Source organism: Triplophysa rosa, linkage group LG11 (genome assembly GCF_024868665.1).
Source record: "Triplophysa rosa linkage group LG11, Trosa_1v2, whole genome shotgun sequence".
Taxonomy (NCBI): Eukaryota; Metazoa; Chordata; class Actinopteri; order Cypriniformes; family Nemacheilidae; genus Triplophysa; species Triplophysa rosa.
This window is the reverse complement of record NC_079900.1, coordinates 25,363,016-25,384,811: the sequence shown is the minus strand read 5'-3', so window position 1 is coordinate 25,384,811 and position 21,796 is coordinate 25,363,016. Positions and strand designations below refer to the sequence as shown.

The 21,796-nt window shown below is 39.8% G+C and overlaps 1 protein-coding gene across 1 annotated transcript in view; it reads left to right on the top strand.

Annotated features, from left to right (window-relative positions):
- The window catches only part of LOC130561781 (BAH and coiled-coil domain-containing protein 1), an 81,749-nt gene that overhangs the window by 10,949 nt on the left and 49,004 nt on the right, over positions 1-21,796 (top strand). The window contains exons 5-10 of the mRNA XM_057346354.1: positions 1,740-1,962; positions 16,156-16,281; positions 16,574-18,706; positions 18,945-19,059; positions 19,151-19,356; positions 19,873-20,028. Of these exons, the coding sequence (XP_057202337.1) occupies positions 1,740-1,962; positions 16,156-16,281; positions 16,574-18,706; positions 18,945-19,059; positions 19,151-19,356; positions 19,873-20,028 (2,959 nt within the window). The remainder of the gene's footprint in view (positions 1-1,739; positions 1,963-16,155; positions 16,282-16,573; positions 18,707-18,944; positions 19,060-19,150; positions 19,357-19,872; positions 20,029-21,796) is intronic.

Sequence of the window (21,796 nt, the reverse complement as noted above, 5' to 3'; positions counted from 1 at the left end):
TTATTTATCTTTTTTAGTCTGTTCTATTTTACAGAACTTTGGTCAGCCTGCGCGCTGTTTTTAAATGTGCTTTATAAATAAATTAAACTTGAAACTAGATGCTTGAGACTTAGGCAAAAGTTTCTATTTGCTCTTCTTTTAATCTCATTTATGTCTAAAAGAAATTACCGAGGAAGATTTCAACTGTGATTATAGGCTAATTTGAGGTTGAACAGCAGCCGAATGCATTTTAGATTTAGACAGTTTAGTATGTGAGAATAAAATTGGTGGATGGTTAAATTCCAGCAGGACTGAGAAAACGTACCATAACGGAGCAGGGCAGTGATTGAAATAGAGAAAGAAAGAGAACAGAATTCAGGGCGAGATTGAGGGCGTGAGACTGAACAACTGAAAAAAGAGGGTAATGGAGGAAAATTGGGAAAAGAATTCACAGGAGAGAGAGAGAGAGAGAGAGAGAGAGAGAGAGAGCATTCAGCTGTGAGATGAGATATCTTTCTAGTGCTGGCTTGACGTACCCCAGTTTGGACTCTGATGTCCCAAGGCTAAACTATATTAGTTATGTGTGCGTGTGTGTGTGTGTGTGTGCAGTTCATAGAGAATAAATTATACTGGATGACATGATGACCAGACATGCTTTCATATCACGGGTCAGTCAGTTTGATATTTGTTAGCTAAAATGGTACCCAATAATGACTTCAGGTGGCATATCCATAAACTATTCGAATACATATTGTTCACAACAGTTGCATGATCTTTCAAAAAATATATGTTTTTGGTCCAAATTATTATCTGGCTATTAGTCCCAAAAGAAGCTATACAAACCAATAATCAAAGACATTTTAGTAACATGCAGAACAAGCGGTTTAGATGGTAGGATGTATTGAAGATTCTATTAAAATAGGGATGCACCGATACTAAGCTCATGTACTCGTACTCGTACTCGTAATGACACACTGATACCAAAGACCGATACCTCACATGACATACATAGAGCCCTATGATTTTTGCAATGCAGAAAACGCGGACGGAATCGAGGAATCCAGGCATTTCCTAACAAGAAATTAGCGCTGAACAGCTAACAGCTAACGCAATTCAGATACTGTTTAAATATGTATTCTGCTTGTTTTGCGTTACCGTGTGTGAAAGAGTGGTACGGTTGCGTGTACTGAACGCATTGTGCTTGTGGAGCTTTCAGCGCCAGCGTTTCACTGCACGAGGACACGAACACATAAACAAACACCATTTGCGGCGATCCGTCAAAATAAAAATCCAGTTAACTTAAACAAACGCTCTTTGCGGCGTCCCGTCAAAATAAAAGTCCGATTGACTTGAACAAGTTATAATACACTCACATTTTACCACACCCTTAAATTTTTTATAATTTGACCAAAGAGTATATTGTTTACTTTATTAAACTGAAGTAAATGTGCTAGTAAAATTGTGCTACTTATAAAAAATAGAACTTGATTAAAAATAGTACTTAATTTTAAGTAGACCTAAAAACAAAAGAAAAAAAGAAAATGCACCAGTAAGATACTGGTTTATTAACATTATTGTACATTATACAGGCATCGGTTATAGGTATCGGTATCAGCGAGTACCAGAAAAAAATATTGGTACTCGTACTCGGTCTTTAAAAAATCGTATCGGTGCATCCCTACATTAAAACATACAAATCTATGAACACTTGTGCTCAGACATGCCTACCATCATGCCACAGCCCAGTGTCCACATGTTAATCCGCACACCTAACCACTTCTTTTCCCTCTCCACATCTAGGCAGTGGACTAATGGGCAATTCCTCAGCCTCCTTCATGGGGACGTTCCTGGCCAGCAGTCTAGGCTCCCCTCCCTCGCACCCACCACACCCCTCCAGACCTCCGTCTTCTCCCTCCTCTCCTTCTTACCGTGGGGGTCCGCACTCTAGCGCCTCTCAGATCTGGTTCCCCCATTCACATGAAGGTAAGATAGTTCCACCCTCCTGCTCATCTGTCTGTTTATAGATGGTCTCATCGGACACACGTGCCTGGTCCAAGGTTAACTTCCAATCTTTGGCTAGAAATTCAGCAATTTATTTTAGATTTAATTGATGCTAATATCGATTTCTATAAAAAAAGTTATACTATTTGTATTAAATTAAATTAAAACTACTCAACAGTTATAGATTCTTAACTCTACCGGAAGTTACTGTAAGTTTGGACCACATGTTTATTTATGTTGTTTCTGCTGAAACTGTCTATATGTGAGTACATCTGTGTGTTTACGCATCCATACTTTCTCATCGAGTGCAAGTCACTTCAGAAAAAGGGGCAAAAGTTCAGCCAAAGAATTTTGTGGTCTCCATTGTACATTAACAAGATTACACACATAAGCTGCACAACACAGACACACACAAAACATTCAGAAGAAAAAAGCTCAACGGTCAACTGTGGTCACAGCTGCCATGTAAAACCTAGTGTGGCTTTTCCTACCGTGCCTTATACTAGCTGTATAACCCCCTGTCTGCCAAACCAACAGCTGTCCTCTTCGAAGCTCTGTCTCTAGATCCTTACAGATGATAGACTACAACAACCCCGAGGAGAGAGGAACAGAGATGCCCAGACACGCTCAATGCCACACGGCTCTGATTCACACATAAGTCCCCTCCGGGCCACGTCTAAATGTGCCAAACAGTCATAAAGCATTAGGAGCTCACCCGTGTGTTGTTTGTGTCATCTGGAAACTCAGGGAATCTGAGAGTTGCGTTATCCCCATGCCAGTTATCACTATACCCCAGTCTATTTTCACTCTTTCTCCCTGTGCCCTGCTTCTGGTACAGTGGAAGACATATTCCCTCTGAAGTTTACACGAGGAGGAAAAGGACTAGAGTGATAAGGTTTGGCCTATTTTGCAGCCTATTCTGACCATAAACCACCCACCTGGAGTGGAGGAGACCATCTCACCAACATATAGGGCCCTATCGTACACCCGGCGCAATGAGGCGCAAGTGTTTTTGCTAGTTTCAGCCCAATGCAGTTCTCATTTTCCCATCCTGCGCCACGTTTAAATAGCAAATGCATTTGTGCCCATTTTTGCACCCATGGGCGTGCTGGTCTAAATAAAAAGGTGTTTTCAGGTGCATTGTTGGCGCGTTGCTATTTTGAGGAACATTAAAATAGACTGAACTCAAACCTGACAGATGTATATATTGCGTAGGATTTTTTTTCTTTTATAAAGAAGACTTTTACCGAAATGCCCATAATGGGAAACTCCAGTGGGAGTGCGTGACCGTAACTACATTTCTTAGTTCTCAACTCAAACCTGGTCTAAAGTCTAAAGTCAAATTTTTTTTTATTTAAAGAGCGCGTTAGTAGAAAATGCTCCTCAGGGCGGGTCCACAATGCGCTTTCACTTTTTTTCACTTTACACAGAGGGAAGCGCAGCAGCACACAAACATGCCAAATATAAAAAATAAATGGATTACAATGTAAAATTATTATTATTGTGTACATAAAGATAAAAATCCGGCTGTAGATGGTCTGCTCGCACGCTTTAACCTCACACACGAGCAGATGCGTTTCCTCTCTGGAGAAGTGTCCATTCTTTGCTCTTGCAAATTCTGCCATGTAAATAGCGAATCAGCCATGCCGCGAGCGCAACTGGCTCTTAAAGCAACAACGAGCAACTTTTTGACCTTAAAATAATGTCTTAAAATAATTATTTTAGTGGTAGGACAACTTTTAACTGGACGAATGTTACTGCCGTTGCTACCCGAGCAGCCTCCTATCGGCTGAAATTGCACTTGTAACTTTGGTGTTCGGGCGAACAAATCAATATCGGACAGGCTTACACTCAGTGGCGTGAGCAGCAAGAGGCAACAGGTTGCAAAACGGATGGAGACCTAGCGGTCCTGCTCCTGGATTTGTAAGTGTTATTTGTACATTTTTTGTTACTGTCCTGTACTTTTAAACTTATTTGTTATTAGTCTGTGTCATTGGCGCACCACCGGTTCACACTTTATAACCGTAAGGTAGCTGAGAGATAATATATGGTTGCCGGTGTCGATAGCTAGCATGTTGTCGTGTCTCGTCATGAATGTGTGTAGTGCTTGTAAATGAAGACTGAAAAACCACAATAAACGTGTTGTGGTAAAAAGTAGCAGATTCTTTAGTTCAGACCAATAAACCACGTAAATGTTGAACAGTTCAGTCGTTAAGTAGGCTAATGTTGTCTTTATATATATATATATACACGCTATGTGCTGTTTTCATAGCGTATCTGGGTCCGCCGGGTCCGTCAGCTTTGTAAACAAGCTCACGTGTATTGAGCTGCCAGCGGGAAATCTTTGCTAGAGTTTTTACTACACTGCATACAGACAATTCCGCTTATCAACCACATGGGGCAACAGTGAGCAAAAGTTGCTTGTTGTCGCTTTAAAGGGAATGAGAGATGAGACTCTAATTGGTTTACTGCACGTTATGCCCAAAAAACACACATTACTCATTAAGAGAATCAGGACAACCCGTTTAGATCATGCGCCCGGGCGCGCCGACCGTTTTCTCGTCGTTAAACTAGCAAAAGTGAATTCGGACACGCCCTGAGTGCACCTGCGTCGTGTGCTTAAGACCATGCACTTAGATCGTTAAAATAGGGCCCATAAAGTGTATGAATTGTAGGAGCCTTCTTTTTCTTGTAGGACAACTTTCGGTTGACTGATGAAACCTGTAAAGTTAAATGCCATTTTTTGAGATCAGATAAAAAATTCTGTATACTATCAGACAGTCCATCAGTGGTGGCTGGTGCACAAATTTTTTGAGGGGCACAACAAACCATTTGACATGTGATGTAAATGTATCATCACTGCTTAGCTAAAAAAATGTTTAAAAAGCAGTAATGGTGTTTATTAACAGTAATTAAGTACCAGTCCAAATGAAAAAAAAATATTGCAGAATACTTTATTATTTATTATAGTAAATTGTAGAAAAATTCCTAGATGCTACAATGTTTTTGAACCGTACCATAGTAAATACTAAGTTTGTTTGTCACGACTCTGCTTTATCTTGTCAGGGATTTCTTGGTCTTGTGGCAGAGTCGTGGCAAAGCCTTATGTTTAGTGTGAGAAAGCCATGGGGTGTTTATCTTTTGACACTCCATGTGTTTTCTCGTGTCTTGTCATTGGCCCCGCCCCTCTCGTTTCCCATATTTGCTTCCCTGCCGTGTTTCATTACTCTCACCTGCCGTGTGTCATTATCCCTCGTTTGTGTTCCCTTTAAAATGCCTCATGTTTCATTGTCCTGTGCGCTTCGTTATGTTTTGTGTGACCCCGTGTTCCCGCGTCTCAGTCTTGCCTTGTCCGTGAATCTGTTTCTACAAGTGAGTTGTTTAAGTGTTCCTTAGTTTCGAGGGTTTTTGTTTTGTTATTAAAGTCTGTTGTGTTTACCCCCTCCTTCTGTCTGCGCCTGGGTTCTGTCCGCCACCGCTCGTGACATTGTTCTTCCGAGGCTGCCTCCCAAGACCAGTCTTCACAAGAACACAAGTCCGGTCTTTGCCTTCTTGGAATTGAGAAACGGCCTAACTTTACAGTTAACTTTAGTTCAGTAAAGAATAATAACAGTCCATTGGGTGTCTCGTCATTTATTTGTGTTAATTTATACAAGCACAACAACTATAGTTAGTACTACTGAAAACGTTTATAAAATCTATATACAGCTATAAAATATAACAGCACCTTTCAATTTACTACAGTTTACTATTGTAAATACCAAAGTTTACTACAGTATTACATAGAGAAAACAGAAAAAACAATAACAGGGACTATTTACGCAGCGCACAGCATCCAGTGCAAATAGCATCAGTGATTATAGTGGGTTCTCTGCTTTTGTCGCGTTGCTTGCGTGCAGTGAAAACACTTTATACTAAGGGCGAGTAAAGCTCATCTTGTATCACTGTTGCGGTGAATTTGTAAATCTCGTTCATGCAGTCTATACTTCTCAACTTGTATTTAAACTTCATAATGTTCCGTACCGGGGTTCTGGGTGAGTATAGGATTCTGAAAGGTTGAGAATTGTCCAATCACATGAGGTCAAAGATGTAAAAATCAATATTGATATGCTATCAGCAAAAGTACGAGGGTCTAGGGTGCACAGAGCTGCGCCCCGACGACGTTCTGACGCGTGCCAATTAGAGAGCAGCCTCAGGTCACTTGCCTGTCAAAAGTTTGTGTACCCACATAAACACTGGCTGAATCCGAAGAGGCATATTTCCTTACTATATAGTAGGCACAAAGCAGTAGGCGAACGAATAGTATGTCCGAATCATCAGTATCCACAAAACAGTAGGCGAGAAATATCCGGGTGGTGGACTATTTCTCGCGAGATTTGGATGTGCGTATACTAATGTTGCATCCGAATACGCCTAATTACCTACTACTCAACTCAACTTTATTTATAAAGCGCTTTTACAATTTTCATTGTTACAAAGCAGCTGTACATGAGACATATTGACTATAAGCAAAATAATTAAAGTTGTACCTGCAAAAACAAGAAAAGGTTGAAAACACAGAAGACAGACATACCCACATACAAAACACTCCACACACACAATATGCACACGTATTAACACACATAGACATAGAGACACACACACACACACGGATGCGCACGCACACACACACAACACACACACACACACGCACAGTACACAGACAAGTACGCGCAGGCTTTGGTTGACTATCCCCGTGGGGACAGTCCATAGGCGTAAGTTTTTATACTGTACAAACTGTATATTCTATCCCCTAACCCTATCCCTAAACCTAAAGATCATAGAACACTTTTTGCATTTTTAGATTTGTAAAAAATATTGTTCTGTACAATTTATTAGCTGTTTTACCCCTGGGGACCTCAATTTTGGTCCCCACGGTGACACGAGTCCCCATGTGTTGGTGTGTATTCAGGTTTAGGTCCCCACCGGGATATACAAACATGAACGCAGCACACACACACACACACACACACACACACACACACACACACACACACACACACACGCTCAGTGAGAGCACACATTTAGGATAAAGGAGAGGTACTACATACTACCAGTGTTGGGTAAGTTACTCTGAAAAAGTAATTAATTACTAGTTACTAATTACATATTCAATAGTGTAATTAGATTACTGTACAAATTACTCTCTCCAAAAAGTATTTAGTTACTTATTACTAATTACTTTCTATATCTTACATCAACCTTGATTAGTTAAAGTGATTCAAGGATAGACATGAAAGGGCTCTTTTAATTCATTCAATCAAATAATATTAAACTACATGAAGTACTCTTATTAACTGACCAAGTATTACAAATGTGAGAATTATACATTAAAGCACAGATTTTAAAGTTAGACTTTGAATTTTGACGTCAATTCCACTATTGCACACACATATATTACACAAAGTATTTAGTTGAAATACATCAGAAGTAACTGTAATTAAATTACAGAAAAAATAAGAGTAATCCCATACTTTACTTTTCAAGGGGAAAGTAATTAAATTACAGTAACTAATTACTTAGTAACTAGTTACACGCAACACTGCATACTACTATGCAGTAGAAGAAAACAGTACTTGAACAGAGTAGTATGTCCGAATCGTCAGTATTCATAAAGGAGTAGGTGAGAAATTCCCGGATGGCTTACTGGTTACTCCCACATTCTGAAGCACTCAGCGACTGATACTTGAGATACTTCTATATCCCATGAGCCCACGGGACAGAATACCACGTACAGCCCGCAAAACAGGCTCAGCCGACTTTCATGTACAATTAAACATGTTGTTAATTATTGTAAAGCTAATGTAACATTAACATTGACCTTGCTTTGTCCTTAAATTGACCGTGTTTTATATTGTGCATAGTTTTAATTCATAGAATTTAAATACGAAGCATTAATATTGAGCTTATTTTGAACAGTTTATTTACGTTTGTGTTTTAGATGTATATTTGCCCTTTACAATATTATATATTTCTTAAATGGTTTTTTAACTCTCAGATATTACAAAATTATTCACAAGATCATTTTAATCAGGTGGTTTTAATGGATACACTTTGGTGCAATTCAACTTTCTAATCACCTTTCATAAACGAATAATTACAAAACACAAATAAGTCTTAAACCAATTAATTACTCAAATTAAATTACTTATTTATCCAAACGTAAAATGTAAGTAAAGAAAAGAACAGATGAGGAGAATGTGAAAGTTAAAAGAGCGTGGTCGGATAACATTTGGATAACGTCCATGTTAAAACATACTTAGCACATAAAAAACACACACAGAAGACAACCTCAGGTTGTTTTTAATAGAATGCATTTTAGAGCAACGTAGCATCAACCAATTGGCAGAATACAGACAAAAGAATAATAAGCAGCAGTCAAGCATTTTTCTGTTACAAAAAGAACATTCCATTGGCATATTCATTCTATGGCATACACTGTATATGTATTGTCACAGAAATGAATCAAATACCATTTTAAATAATACTTTTAATGAGTGCTAACACAACTATCAGGCGAATATAATGTGAATAAATCTGTTTATTTCAATTTTTATTTTGCAATTGATAATATATGTTGAACTTATGTTTAACAGTCTTCTTCACTGGATAATTTGGTGGGGCGGCGCCCCTGAGCCCTCTATTGACCAGCCGCCACTGGAGTCCATAGATCATACCTAAAAAAATTTGCCCACACACAATGGCATAGGGTTATGTGTCGGGGCATGTGAATTACCTTCCTGATGATGGTTTGTGGTCTGTTTTTGGCCACAGAATGGACTTAGCCATCGATCACAAACTAAATGTAAATGCTTATGTTACTAAGTAATAAGGCTGATTAGGAGTGAGATTATCATAGATGACTATTATCTCTATTGCGGTTTAATTGTGCAGAACACAGTGTGAAAGTGATTGAGTCATGGGTTCCATCACCAGCATTCTGTTCTCTCCTCTTTAAGATAATTGCAAATTGTCTTTTCTCCAGTTTGCATAAAAAAGCAAGTGATCAAAATGAGGAGCACAATTACCCAACCAATTCTCTGCACCCTATGGGACAGAGTCTCCCTCCTGCAGAAATGTCTCTCCAAGGGGATGTTGAAATATCCTGAAATTCCTTATGCCTTAAAATCCTAGAATTCACGATTCCATCCCAGTTCGTAATGGTGCTCGATGAACATGGTTCTTGATATGCCATCTTAAAAAAGGTGATGTTTATCCCTTTCATTCCTGGTAGACTTACATTCATACTTTTAGGCAAATATTGGCATATGACAAAGAATGCTGAATGGAAACTGGAAATTGCTTCCATTGTTTACCTCATTTGTAAGTCGCTTTGGATAAAAGCGTCTGCTAAATGACTAATTGTAAACGTAAACACTAAAATGTTAATAAAGTCTACAAAATGTGTAATATAGAGGCATAGAAACTAGAGAGAAAAAGCATTAAATGACTGATATAGATGTGCATCATAAAAATCCTGTGACCTTGCCTTGATCTCAGACACCTGGGCCCATATTCATGAAAAATTCATGAAAAATTCATGAAAAAAGGAGTTGCTCCTAGTGACAAAATTCTAAGAAAATTCTTAGAAATGTGGGCGTTTCCCCTTAAAATTACAGAAAAGATCCTAGTAAAGAAAAAAGTAATTCATAAAGCATTTTAGCCCTTAAAAGAGCTCTCAAGGTCCAAGCTTGTTAGGAGTAGTGAGGAGGACTTTCAAGAGGCTTAAGAGTTTCTTTATCAGCAGAGAAAATGAACAAAACACATTAGATTGTGCAGTGAGCCTGTTTTTGGCCGATCTTATTAGAGACACGCTAACATCTCGACATAGTGAAGAAATGCCATAGCACTAGAAATAGAAGTAATCACTACATTAACTACATTAACATATTCGGCAACTGGACAAAATGCAAACTACGCAGCAGACATCATTTGGTTCTGTCCCAATCTTCTGTAAGTAAAGCGATCAAACGAAGAATTACAGCACTTTCAGAACATTATTGTGTTACTGTTCATTTCCTATCAAATACGTTTTGTGTGACATTAACAGCATGGTAAATTAAAAAAAGAATATATATATATATACAAGCTAAATATGAGCTAAATTAAGAGCTTTCTGAGAGGATTCTAAGAAGCTTTAAGAATACGGGCCCAGATGTCTGCTGTCCAACAGCTAAAAAAACATTACATGTATTAGAGTTTTGTCTACACTGTGCTCAAGTGGATTATTGTTTTGAACAGAAGATCCTAGCATGCATTGATATTTTGTGAAACTTTTCTAAAAGTGTCGATTTTGTTCTCTTGAAAAATTGAAAAATATTTTATGAGTATTTGCATGAATCAAATTTGTTAAAATAAATAACATGAATAAAAAAATCTGATGCCAATTGTTACTATACAGTATCTGTTCCATGTTGACCATGTAAGGGATAATGTACAGGCAGCCGGTTGTTATCGCAGAAATAAGCCCCGACAGTGTGATCAGGAACCGACGCGAAGCAAAGGGTCTTGTATCACACGGAAGGGGCTTATTTCGCGATAACAGCCGGCTGCTTGTACATTATCCCGCTTATTACATGGCTACTTGCCACATGAGAAAAAAACTGGACATAAAATGTGAATTTGAAATATTTTATTAGCTCATTTTTACCGAATGCAGACCTTCCGCGAGGAAAAGCCGTTTAGTTTCGGTTTTAAAGTAAGAAACAACATTTAAATGTCATGAACAGGCAAATTGGTTTAATCATTTGTAAATATAATGTCATATATATATTATTAAAATACATATTTATAATTCATTTTTGTGTAATATTAAACTGCCCCTCTCAAAATTATTTGCAGCATACAGGGTGTTATTAGTTTTGAGCGGTTGTTATTTGAAAATAACAACCCTTGGAATGTCGCGACTGGCCAATCAGAATCAAGCATTGATGATGTCAGCAAATGAGCCGTGTAATAAATACAGTATATGGTACCTTGACATGCACCTTTTAACACAGGCAGACTCAGAACTTAAAATCGTAAGGTTACCCAAAGAGCTCCAGTCTGAAACTATGCCTGCATTTGTTCCTGTCTTTCTTCACTCTCAGTATCAATGGCATATAGTTGAACCAATTCAACACATACAAAACTTCATTCAGCTTCTATTGTAAGTAAAAGTAAAATACAGAAAACACAAGGATAGCCCACCAGGCCTATTGCCATCTGATCTGTGTCCAATCGACAGTTTTAGTTGTGCAATACACTGTGACTGCCATCATCTCCTCTCCTGCTCTCTCTGTTTTCTGTTTCCATCTTTCTCTGTCCTTTTCCACAAACTATGATGCTGGTTCTGATGTAGAAACTGGTGCTCGGCTGGTTCAGTGCCATGCGATCAGTGGTTCTGCTGATTTAAAGCTGAACGTAACTAGCAACAGCACAGTCAAATAATTCCAAAATAGTTTTTAAATAATTGATTGTGCATCATTATTCGATAATTGATTTTGAGGCAGTAAATTTATAACACAATTCATAGTAATCAATTCACACATGCAATACTTTACATGTAAATTATCTAAGAGCGAATATAAAAAGTGGCAGCATTCTTAGTTGTTGGCTGGCTCAAAACCAGGGCCCGTATTCACAAAACATTTTATCTTCACACTAAGAGCGCTCCTAAACAGCAGTAAACGTTTTTAGTTAAGAGTTTCCACTTAAAACCTATTCACATTGCTGCTGAGAGCAACTTTTACTAAGGAACAGAAAGAAATCTTAAGCTAAGAAAAAGGGTGGGGTTGACCTCTGTGTTATGGATGATGTCAGCAAGCTTACTGATTATGATCACTGTGATTGGCTGATAGAGGATGGGTCTCTGTCAGTCATTTTATCATAGAAATATTATAGAATTAGGTCTCATGCTGACATTATTTAAATTAAGATCTTAAAATAAAAATGTAGTGATATTCAAATAAAATATTTTAAAATATAATTATTGCCATATTCAAATTAAGATTATAAAATATATACTAATTTACTAATTAAACAAGTGAGTAAATTTTTTATTTTATTAGTTTATCATGATTTTTAATAATGCATTCCATTAATATCAATCAAACTGTAGTTGTTTTTTTATGAAGTCTTTTCTGCACTAAAACACAAAGCCGCAGGAACGTATTTTGAGCAGGGGGTGCTGTGATTTTTTTTGCCAGGGCAGAAGTTATTACTGTGCCATGGGCGAGTCGCTTAAGTTTAATGTTAATAAATAACAGAGGCAAAAATTAGTTGCTGCCGAGAATAAAGAAGGTTGCGAGTGTGATTATAGGAAACAGCATAAAAACAAACGCATGTTATATGTATACCTGTAGCCAAAGCACAATCTGTTGTACGAAACTAGCTGCGTGGCGGCAGCTTAACCACCCAAACATCAACCTATAATAAACCATGGGCAAACCAGTTACGCGATTAAACACAACTGCATGCTGCACGGCGACAGCACATAGAAATCAACCCGTAACGTTACATATTCTGCCTGTAGACCTATTAGCCACAATCTCAAATAAAGAAATAACTGTCTTACATTACTGCTGGCCTGCATGCAAAACTCCGAAAGTGGCATTTCTTTCTGGGTTGACGCTGATGAATTCCTGCATGAGGACATTAATGTTCAGTAAAAAAGTCTGAAATTTGTTTTTGCGCCATTTGGACAAGACCGCTCATGACACTTGACCTTCACTAACGCCGTGACGTCATGAGACACTTGTGTTGTCATTGTAACAGTAACGTTATTAAAACAAAAACAGTAACGTTATTAATGTTTTCAATGGATTTTAGTGAATAGACACATTAATAAAATGTATTATATTTATTTTTGATAAAACATTTTCATTTACAGAGTGTCTATTTACACTGAGTACAAATAACCCGCTCAAGGCAGCAATGCTTTTTACACTAAGTTTAAAAAGCAGTAGATCCGGTTTACACTAACCGAAAATAGTTGTATTTTCTTTGGATTTAGTAGATGCTATTGATACTTTATAAATAGTGGCAGATAACGTTACTATTTGCTGTGTATTGTTGTGCATTAACCATTATGCAATCATTATATTTATAACAATTATTAAAATGATGGCAACTTATTGACATTAAAGCCCTACAAAGTGTCTTCTTTACAGCCCTCAAATATCATTTCTATCGCACAATCCAAACATGTAGAATACAGGTTGTCCTCTCCTCCCCCTTCTTATCTGGCAGGCTCCATAACTTCCTTTCAATTAGCAGTGCTGATGATTACCATTCACCCCCTCTGTCTTTCCTCTTCTCCCTCTGTCAGTTCTGCATTTCTCTTTGCTTTGTCACGTCTTCTGAATTAGCAACCATGACAGGCAGATTTATCTCAGAATGTACTTAAACAATTTACTTTTGGTTATTCGCAGGTGTACACTACACTCACATGTATGAGGTCTGTGTGAGCAAGAATACTGATCGATAGGGTTAGTCCTTTTACTGTTTTCCACTTAGAATGTTGAACTTGAGGATGGAAAATAATTTACTGACTTGTTTAAAGTAAATCAACACAGTAGAGGAATGTCTTCAGTTCATCAATTTGATAAATTATGAATGCAGATTTGTATTTTTCTAAAGTTGAATGCTGTCAAAGCAATTAACACAGCTTAAAATTCAGCTTAAAAGTCTTTTGATAGAAATATACCTTGAAATCTAACCACATGCATGTGTTTCATCACAATAAACTAATCTCCTTCAGTGTTATGGATAAACATTTTTTTCACTTTATTTACTGATACAAGCTTTCCACTTGTATTATGGCCATGTTCAAAATGTGGGTGCAGTGAACCTTTTCCACTCTTTTTTTTGTTGTTGTTGCTGATTTGGTAAAAAGTGCAGGTTCTTTAGACTGTGAATATCTTGCATTGAGCTGCAGTATCTTCCTACTCAGATAATATAATAAAAGTTCTGCATGTGCTGAGTGGGCTGGTATCAATCTCTCTCTGCAGACAGCTCCCATCTCTTTAGAGAGCTACAGTGTTCGCAGCATTAATGTCAGCACTAGTAAAACCCGCCTCATCTAGCTTCTGGCACAGCACCTAGCCAGATTACCGGCTGAATGATTGGTGCAATGCCCAGGGGTGCCCGCTCACCTGCCCTGAGAGGAATCTGCTTTGTGCCGAGTAGCCCACCACTATCAAGTGCAACCAGACATCACCGTGAAAGAGGATTACGTTGGCAAGTGTCACAAACAAAACACAAGTGAAACTAGCCGAGACCTTATTTGCATGCTAGTATCCCTCCCTTTTGCAAAAACCCCAGAAATAAGGTATTGTTCAAAGCGAGCCTTACTTTTTTCTATTCGTAAATGATCTGGCCTATGTAAGTGTGCCTATTTGTGCTGACAGACAGTCAGAATAAAAAAGGTAGAGTCATTACCGTTCTTTGCTGTGCATATAAGGAAAACTGAGCCTCCATGTTAGAGGGATGTATTCTTCACCCTGAATTGAATTGATTTTGACAGCCTACATTTCATCAAGACCTGGTCATAAGATTCTCAGCCCTTTATCCTCTCCTAACATTCAGCAGTGTAAAAATGTGCGTAGCGAAAGCCTTTGTTCTCAGCATTACTCTCTGCTGCCACATACTGTATCTATAAAGAACATTAGCCCAAGCAAATTGGCATTATTGTTTCTGTTTTTATTTTTAAATCATTGACCTCTTCAAATCCGTGACTCGGTTCTTATCCCCCTACCGCTCTTTCTAACCTCTCTATCCATCTTTTCTTCTCTGTGGCAGCTTTTGCCCCACTTCGATCACATCAATGATGAATATCATTTTAGAATATCAATTTAGAATTTTAAAGTTTTACTTAATTAATATTGCATATAGGAATTTATAGTCTGTTATATTTGACCTGTGCTTCTCTCTCCTTTATCCTAAATGTGTGCTCTCACTGAGTGTGTGTGTGTGTGCGTACTTGTCTGTGTACGTACGTGTGTGTGTGTGTGTGTGTTGTGTGTGTGTGCGTGCGCATCCGTGTGTGTGTGTGTCTCTGTGTCTGTGCGTGTTGGTGCGTGTGCGTGTTGTGTGTGTGGAGTGTTTTGTGTGTGGGTGTGTCTGTCTTCTGTGTTTTCAACCTTTTCTTGTTTTTGCAGGTACAACTTTGATTGTTTTGCTTGTAGTCAATGTGTCTCATGTGCAGCTGCTTTGTAACAATGAAAATTGTAAAAGCGCTATATAAATAAAGTTGAGTTGAGAATATGCAGTATTGTTATCCTAGTTATTTCTGGAGCCTGATGGTCTCGAGGAGATTTGTGGAGGAATAGGTTGCAGTGGGTTAACTCACAAACTATTTTTGGTGACTCAGGAAATAGTTTGATTCATTTTTTTGTATTATAACATACTTCATTTGGACAGATAAGACATACAGTAGTATGCTTTACACATCATGCTTTTGCATTTACTAGAATTAATCAGTCAGTGCATTGTTGTACAACATTAACATTTGTCACACCGTAATGTTAATGGCTTGTCTTTATTTTTGTTTATGGTTCGAAGGCTTGTGCTTGAAAGGTTTGGTTTTCTTGTAAATCCCTTCCACATACAGTAGCTATGTTGTGCTTGTGGCAGACGTTGGAAAGTCAAGACAGCTGAAATAAAGTTAATCATTGGCCTTTGTCTTAAATCACTGCATGCACTCTTATTCTTCTATGATATTTCTTAGCATAACACTGGAAATGTGGTAAGATTAGCACAGTAAGAACCATATGTTTGAGAGAGAACATTGATCCATTACACAAATCCCCAAGACTGAACTACTTGACTTGTTGTTTGCATTGCAAACCTAAATACGATAGCAAATATGACATCCAAAACCTGTGATGAATATGGAGTGGCAGCTGCATTGGAACCCGGGGATCAGATCCGGACCAAAATGCTTAAGGCCAAAGGAAATGTGGCTCAGTGATTGCCGACTTGTTATCAGAGCTTTCCTTGTTTCCTTGCTATCAGAATTTTCTTCTCTCTCATTCTCTCTCTCTCCTTCTTCCACATGTTTTCCACTTTTTCTGCAAGTCCATGAACCCCCCATCTTGCGCAATTTATTTCTGTTTGTTTTCTCATTTCACCAATTTTCCTTTTCTTTTCTCTTAGCAGTCCCAGGGTATCCTCGCTTCTCAGGGAGTCTAGCCCACACCTTTCTTCCCATAAGCCATTTGGATCACCATGCCAACAGCGGAGTCCTCTATGGACAGCACCGTTTCTATGACACACAGAAAGGTAGGTTTAATGACAAGTTAAAGCTGCATAAATTTACCATCTTCTGCAGTGCTAATTTATTTTCACGGCAATGTTAATATTTTTTTCAAAATATAGCTTTTATTTTAGTTTTCCTTGGCAATTAACATGTCAAATTGAATGCTGTCATGTTTTACATAAAGTGTGAGATGTCGTCTGATTTGACTATTTACAGAAGCGCCTTTCTCTCCCCCAGTCTCTCAAATGTCTGCATGGTTACAGGAAATCATATAAGAGTTAAATGATTAACAATCCTATCTGATTTACTCCACAGAGAACTTCTATATAAGAAGCCTTCCATCACAGCCCTCACTCATCACAGCCAATCACAATATTCCGCCCATGTCAAGAGCGGGACTAGGACAACCCCAGGGCTCGTGCAGTAGAGACAGAGATACAGGTGCTGGGGTTAGCCTACATAAGGGCCTTAAAGACGCAAGCATAGACCGTGGTGTAGTTTCAGACTCAAAGGATAAAGACAGACCAACTAATAAACAGGATTCTAAAGACCGCCATCATCACAACCACCACCAGCTACCCCATCATCATCCCCATCAACCCCAGCTTCATCCACAACACACGGTCACTATGGAGGAGATGAATGGTAGGGGACACAAAACCACCCTGCCTATGGAGTACAAGGATCATTCACAGAGCATGGCAAAGCCTCTTAGTGCCTGTCTGCTTAACGGGAAGATGCAGAATGGGGACCACGGGCCTGGGGCAAAAGGCTCCATGGCAACATGGGGGGAAGATGGCATGGGAAGAGGTAATGCAGGGTCCAACAGTGTCCAAAGCAGACATGTGAGGGGCAGCAGTAATGGACGCTGCACCAAAGAGGCAGTAAGTGGAGAGATGCGGATCAGTGAGCAGCCTCCTACGGACTGCCTTCAGCGAAGTCAGGCACTGCAGCAATCTTTGTCCTACTCAGTGCATCCTCCACTGCCCATGGGTTCAGCAGCTGGAGGAGGCCATCCTGGGGGCTTCCACTGTCTTCAACTCCATCCCGGCCACCTCCATCACCCACACCACAACCACCACTCACACCAACACTCAGACTTCTTCTGCTCTCCTCCACCTGCCCCCGTGGGAAACCCCTCCTTACATAATAAAGGGATCAATACTGGTGGATGCAGAGACCCAAAAGTAACTGGAGCCACATTTGTACCATCTGTTTGCCATGTTGGGGAGAAAAACGGAGGCTCCTTCCAGCTGGGCTCTGAGTTCCAGGGAGTTGGTGGTGGAGGGAATAGTGTCAAGGACAAGGCCATGGAAAAGACAGGAAATGGGGAACATCACAGCAACTGGCCCAGGAAACAGCAGCAACCTCCAACCCAGCAGCAGCATCCTTACAGAAAAACTGAAAAAGCCCCCGACTGGATGCACAACCACCACCATCATGTGCAGCAACAACCACAGCAACAAGGCCATTCCCAACAACACCAAACTGTACGTTCCCGCAGTGCTGACTGCATCAACAGTATGGAAACAGACATATTCAGACCTACACTGGGTCAAGAGTTGAAAGCTGTTCATCCTTTAACCAACCAATCCAATGTTAACTCCCAGCCCTACAGGGACTGTTCACACTCCGGACCTCCAACTATTTCCTCACCTCTTGCAGGAAAGAACATGGCCCACCATGGAAGTGGAGGACATGGAAGTTGCTCCATGCATCGAGATGGACAAAAGGTTGCTCGTATTCGCCACCAACAACACAGCAGGGCTGGCCCAGATACTGCTGGCACAGACCTAACTCAGGCTAATGGGAACCAGGAGATAAAAAGGAAGATGGAAATGTCTCCTTATGGCTACAATAACAATTCACAGCATCACCCACATCAACAGTCTGCAGCTCCACCATGGGCCATGCAACCTCATCATATCCATTCTGAAGAGGACCAGCACAAAGCTTACATGGAATCTAACAGTGCTGCTAACAACAGGCCCCCCACACAACAGCATCACCAGACAACAGGAATGGGTCCCCCTCCTCCTCCCCTTCAACCAGCCCCTTCTCAAAACCAGCAGGAGGTCACAAGTTTGCAAGGTGAAAACAGTGCCATGAAGAACCTTCTGAAGTACAGCAACCAGCAACCTCTCATGTCCCAGAAGAGCCCATTTGGGGGGCTCGGTAGCCTCAAAACGGGGCCAAATGGTACCAGCTGCTCTATTCAGGGAGGCAAGCAAACTCTACCCTCTAGGAAAGGCCAAAGCCACGAGAATGAGCGAGCAGATTGTGGGGGACGGGGGAGAGAGGTAGGAGAGTCCTCACATATAGAAGGGGAGGTGCGTCAGCCTCCGGTAGGGATTGCAGTTGCTGTGGCAAGACAGAGAGACCCACCCTGCCAAGCATCAGGCAGCCATCCCAACAGCCAACAAGGGCGGGTTCACTCCACCATGAAAGGTAAGCTTGAACTTCAGGGCCATCCTAAACAAACATTGGCCAGGAGTATAACACAGTTTGTTTATGTGTGACCTCTGGAGGACTTCACAGATAAAAAACAGCTTTTCGGTAAAGAGAAATAAAGAACACACATCTAACTGTAGTGAAAGGCTGCTATGCAGCTGTTTGCATGCAAAGTACCACAGCCAGTGGGAGTTATGAAAATAAAGCTGATGTAAGGTTGTTAACCATTTTGTAGGCACTCCACGCTCCATGTACCCATCAGATTCACCAGGAGCGGATGAGAGAAAAAGAACAAGTGTAGAACACATGGGCCATCGGTGCCCAGACAGAGATCGAGACACATATATCAGGTGAATGACTTACCCCTTCACACTTCTTCTTTTGACTTGTCACACTTGCTCAACCTCTGACCTTTTACCTGCCCCTCATTTGGCTTTGCAGGGATAACAAGGAAAGGGTGGAATTTGCACACATTCATCCATCAAACAGTTGCCATGGTGACCTCACCTCTCATATCATGGTGCCAGGTGGCACTTCAATGCAGCCGAGCCAATTAGGGGACCCGACTGCTCATGCTCACTCTGCTCACCACCATTGGATTCCACGCACAGGAAGTCCCTCTCTCTGGATGACAGGTCACTCTTACAGTAAGTGCCAACTCTGTGGTTTCTCTATGATGTCCAGCAGTGTGGTTGTATTCTGTTTGAGCTATGCTTGCTTTCATGGTCAATAAACAAATGCATAATTACAGTTGGAAAAATGACAACTTTATTCCTGAATGAAATACCAAGTATACATTTGTGTACCTGTAATTTATAAACCACAATGAAAGCGTGCAAGCTACATTTAAAATCTGAACGTAATGTGCAGTTAAAATGTTGTCCTCATGAAGTCCTACTTCTACTAGGATTGTTCTTCTACTGTGTTACCTTTCAATTGCGAGAAAAATCTTTTCTTATACCTTATTTCTTATCAAGTCAACTTCTTATCTTCTTTAGGGAATTTATAAATAGTTGTTATGGTTAACACTGTCAGTCGGCACAGTATTTTTGTGTCTTTATTTTTGAGTCTTGTATATTCAGTATGATTTACTTATTAGTTTAATGGGACATGCTTTCATCTTTTAATAATAAACTTGGCTCTACTCTCTATCGCATTTTCAGGCCTTGGCCACACAGCTCTGCATCAAAATCTCCCCCCTGGGTTTTCTGCAGCTATGCCTGCCCCACTACAGTCAGTGCTGCCGCTAACCCAGGATCCCTCTGCCCAGCTGGTGGTGCTACCCAGTGAACCTGCTCAACACCCACCTAGCCACCTTGGTATGCCATGCAGAGTTTTGCCTATTATCCTCTTTACCTCCGATATCCTTTGCTTATTTGACCTGCTACACATGACCCATTTGTCAGATTTAGCATTCATTCTTATTTGAAGATCACAGCAGCTCTCAAGGGTTTGTACCTCAGGATTTTACTGTAAGGCTGTAAGTCTGAGGAATTAAGCTGTCTAACTATGATTCCACTTTGGTTTCAAGGTTATATGTTCAAAAGTAGCATTAACCTTTGCACACCAAACTGCTAAAAAAACCTTTCAAATGAAATGAAAATTCCTTTCAAATGGACATGAAAAAACACACTACTTCTTGTAGCCCACATGCTCTACCCTCACACGTCCAAGATCAGGATACTTTCAACCCCTCTTTGAAGCAAATTCCATATTTGTGCTCTAGAACACATTATAGTAAGACTACTTTTGAGCCCTGTACATCTACACAGGCCTCTGCTCAGCAAACAGTCTGTGAAATCGAATTATCTTCATGTCTCCAATGGCACACTTCCGCCTGTACTCCACAGGAATTCCAGCTAAAAGGGGAAGTGCATCCTCAAAAGCCTTCCCCTGGGAAACATTAGCTAAGATGGGTTAATGTTCCAGAGCAAAGGTCCGTGATGTGTCAGGGGAGGAGGGGTCAGGTTAGACATACATATTTATGAGAGCTGTGAAACATGAAGAGTAGAAAAACACATTGGTTTGTGGAGCCTGGAGATGTGTCATAGTGGATGTGCACAGCTTGCTTTGACACTGCCAGGGGAATGCCGAGAGTTTTCTCTGACATGGGAACTAAGAAATCACTGAGACTACATGCAGCAGCATTGGCCCACTGTGGTTTTACGAGAAGGGGATTTTTCATGGGGGTGGACTCCCTGCTTTAACATCAATTCCAATAGGAACCGAAATGATTACATTCACTCTCATTTATAATCAAAAATTCATCATAGGAAACATGTATCAGTCTTTGCAGATTGCAAATTTTGGTAAGAGTGTGAGAAATATTGAAGAAGTAATTTAGAAAGTGCATATAAGTAAAAGTAGTGAACAGGGAGAGGGACACTGAAAGACCGTGGGAGTGCTGTTGTTTGGGTAATGGCTCTCACTCCCATGCACTTATTGTAGACTATGTTTTTATGGGGGGGTGCCTCATCTGTATATAGTATATGCATATGTTTTAGTAGGGTCTGGTCCACCAACCAATCAGTGATTGGTGAGGTTGTTTTAGTGCAATGCAAACAATGAAGAGAATACATAGATCTATCATTAGACATATAAACTGTTCTGCACAAAGAAAATTATTTAAAACCAACTAATTCTCCAAGTAGTCAGCTGCGAAAATACAGTATGTAGCTTTTTATTTTGAAGCAGTTATAGTCTTAAATGCTGGTAAAATGGTAAAATTAATATTTGATTAAACAATACATAGTCTACAACTGCTACGCTATGCTATGCAAATAATAATGCCATATAATATCCTTTGTGATGGGTTTTACTTTAGATGTAGGTCAATAAAAAGACACAAGTAAGTAATATTCAAGCTTTACAGCTTATTCAGAGAAATAACACTGACTGTGTATGTTCTTCAAGTCATGAGGTTTTATTTCTAAACATTTTTACTTGTGCCATTACAACCATAGTAATAAATGACCAGATGCCATATTAACAGATGTTTCTATGGGCCGCTATATGTCGTCCGCCATATTAGAATGGTGCGAGCTGGTCTGTGTTGCCAAGTTTTCCAATGGAATTGGGTTACTTTTT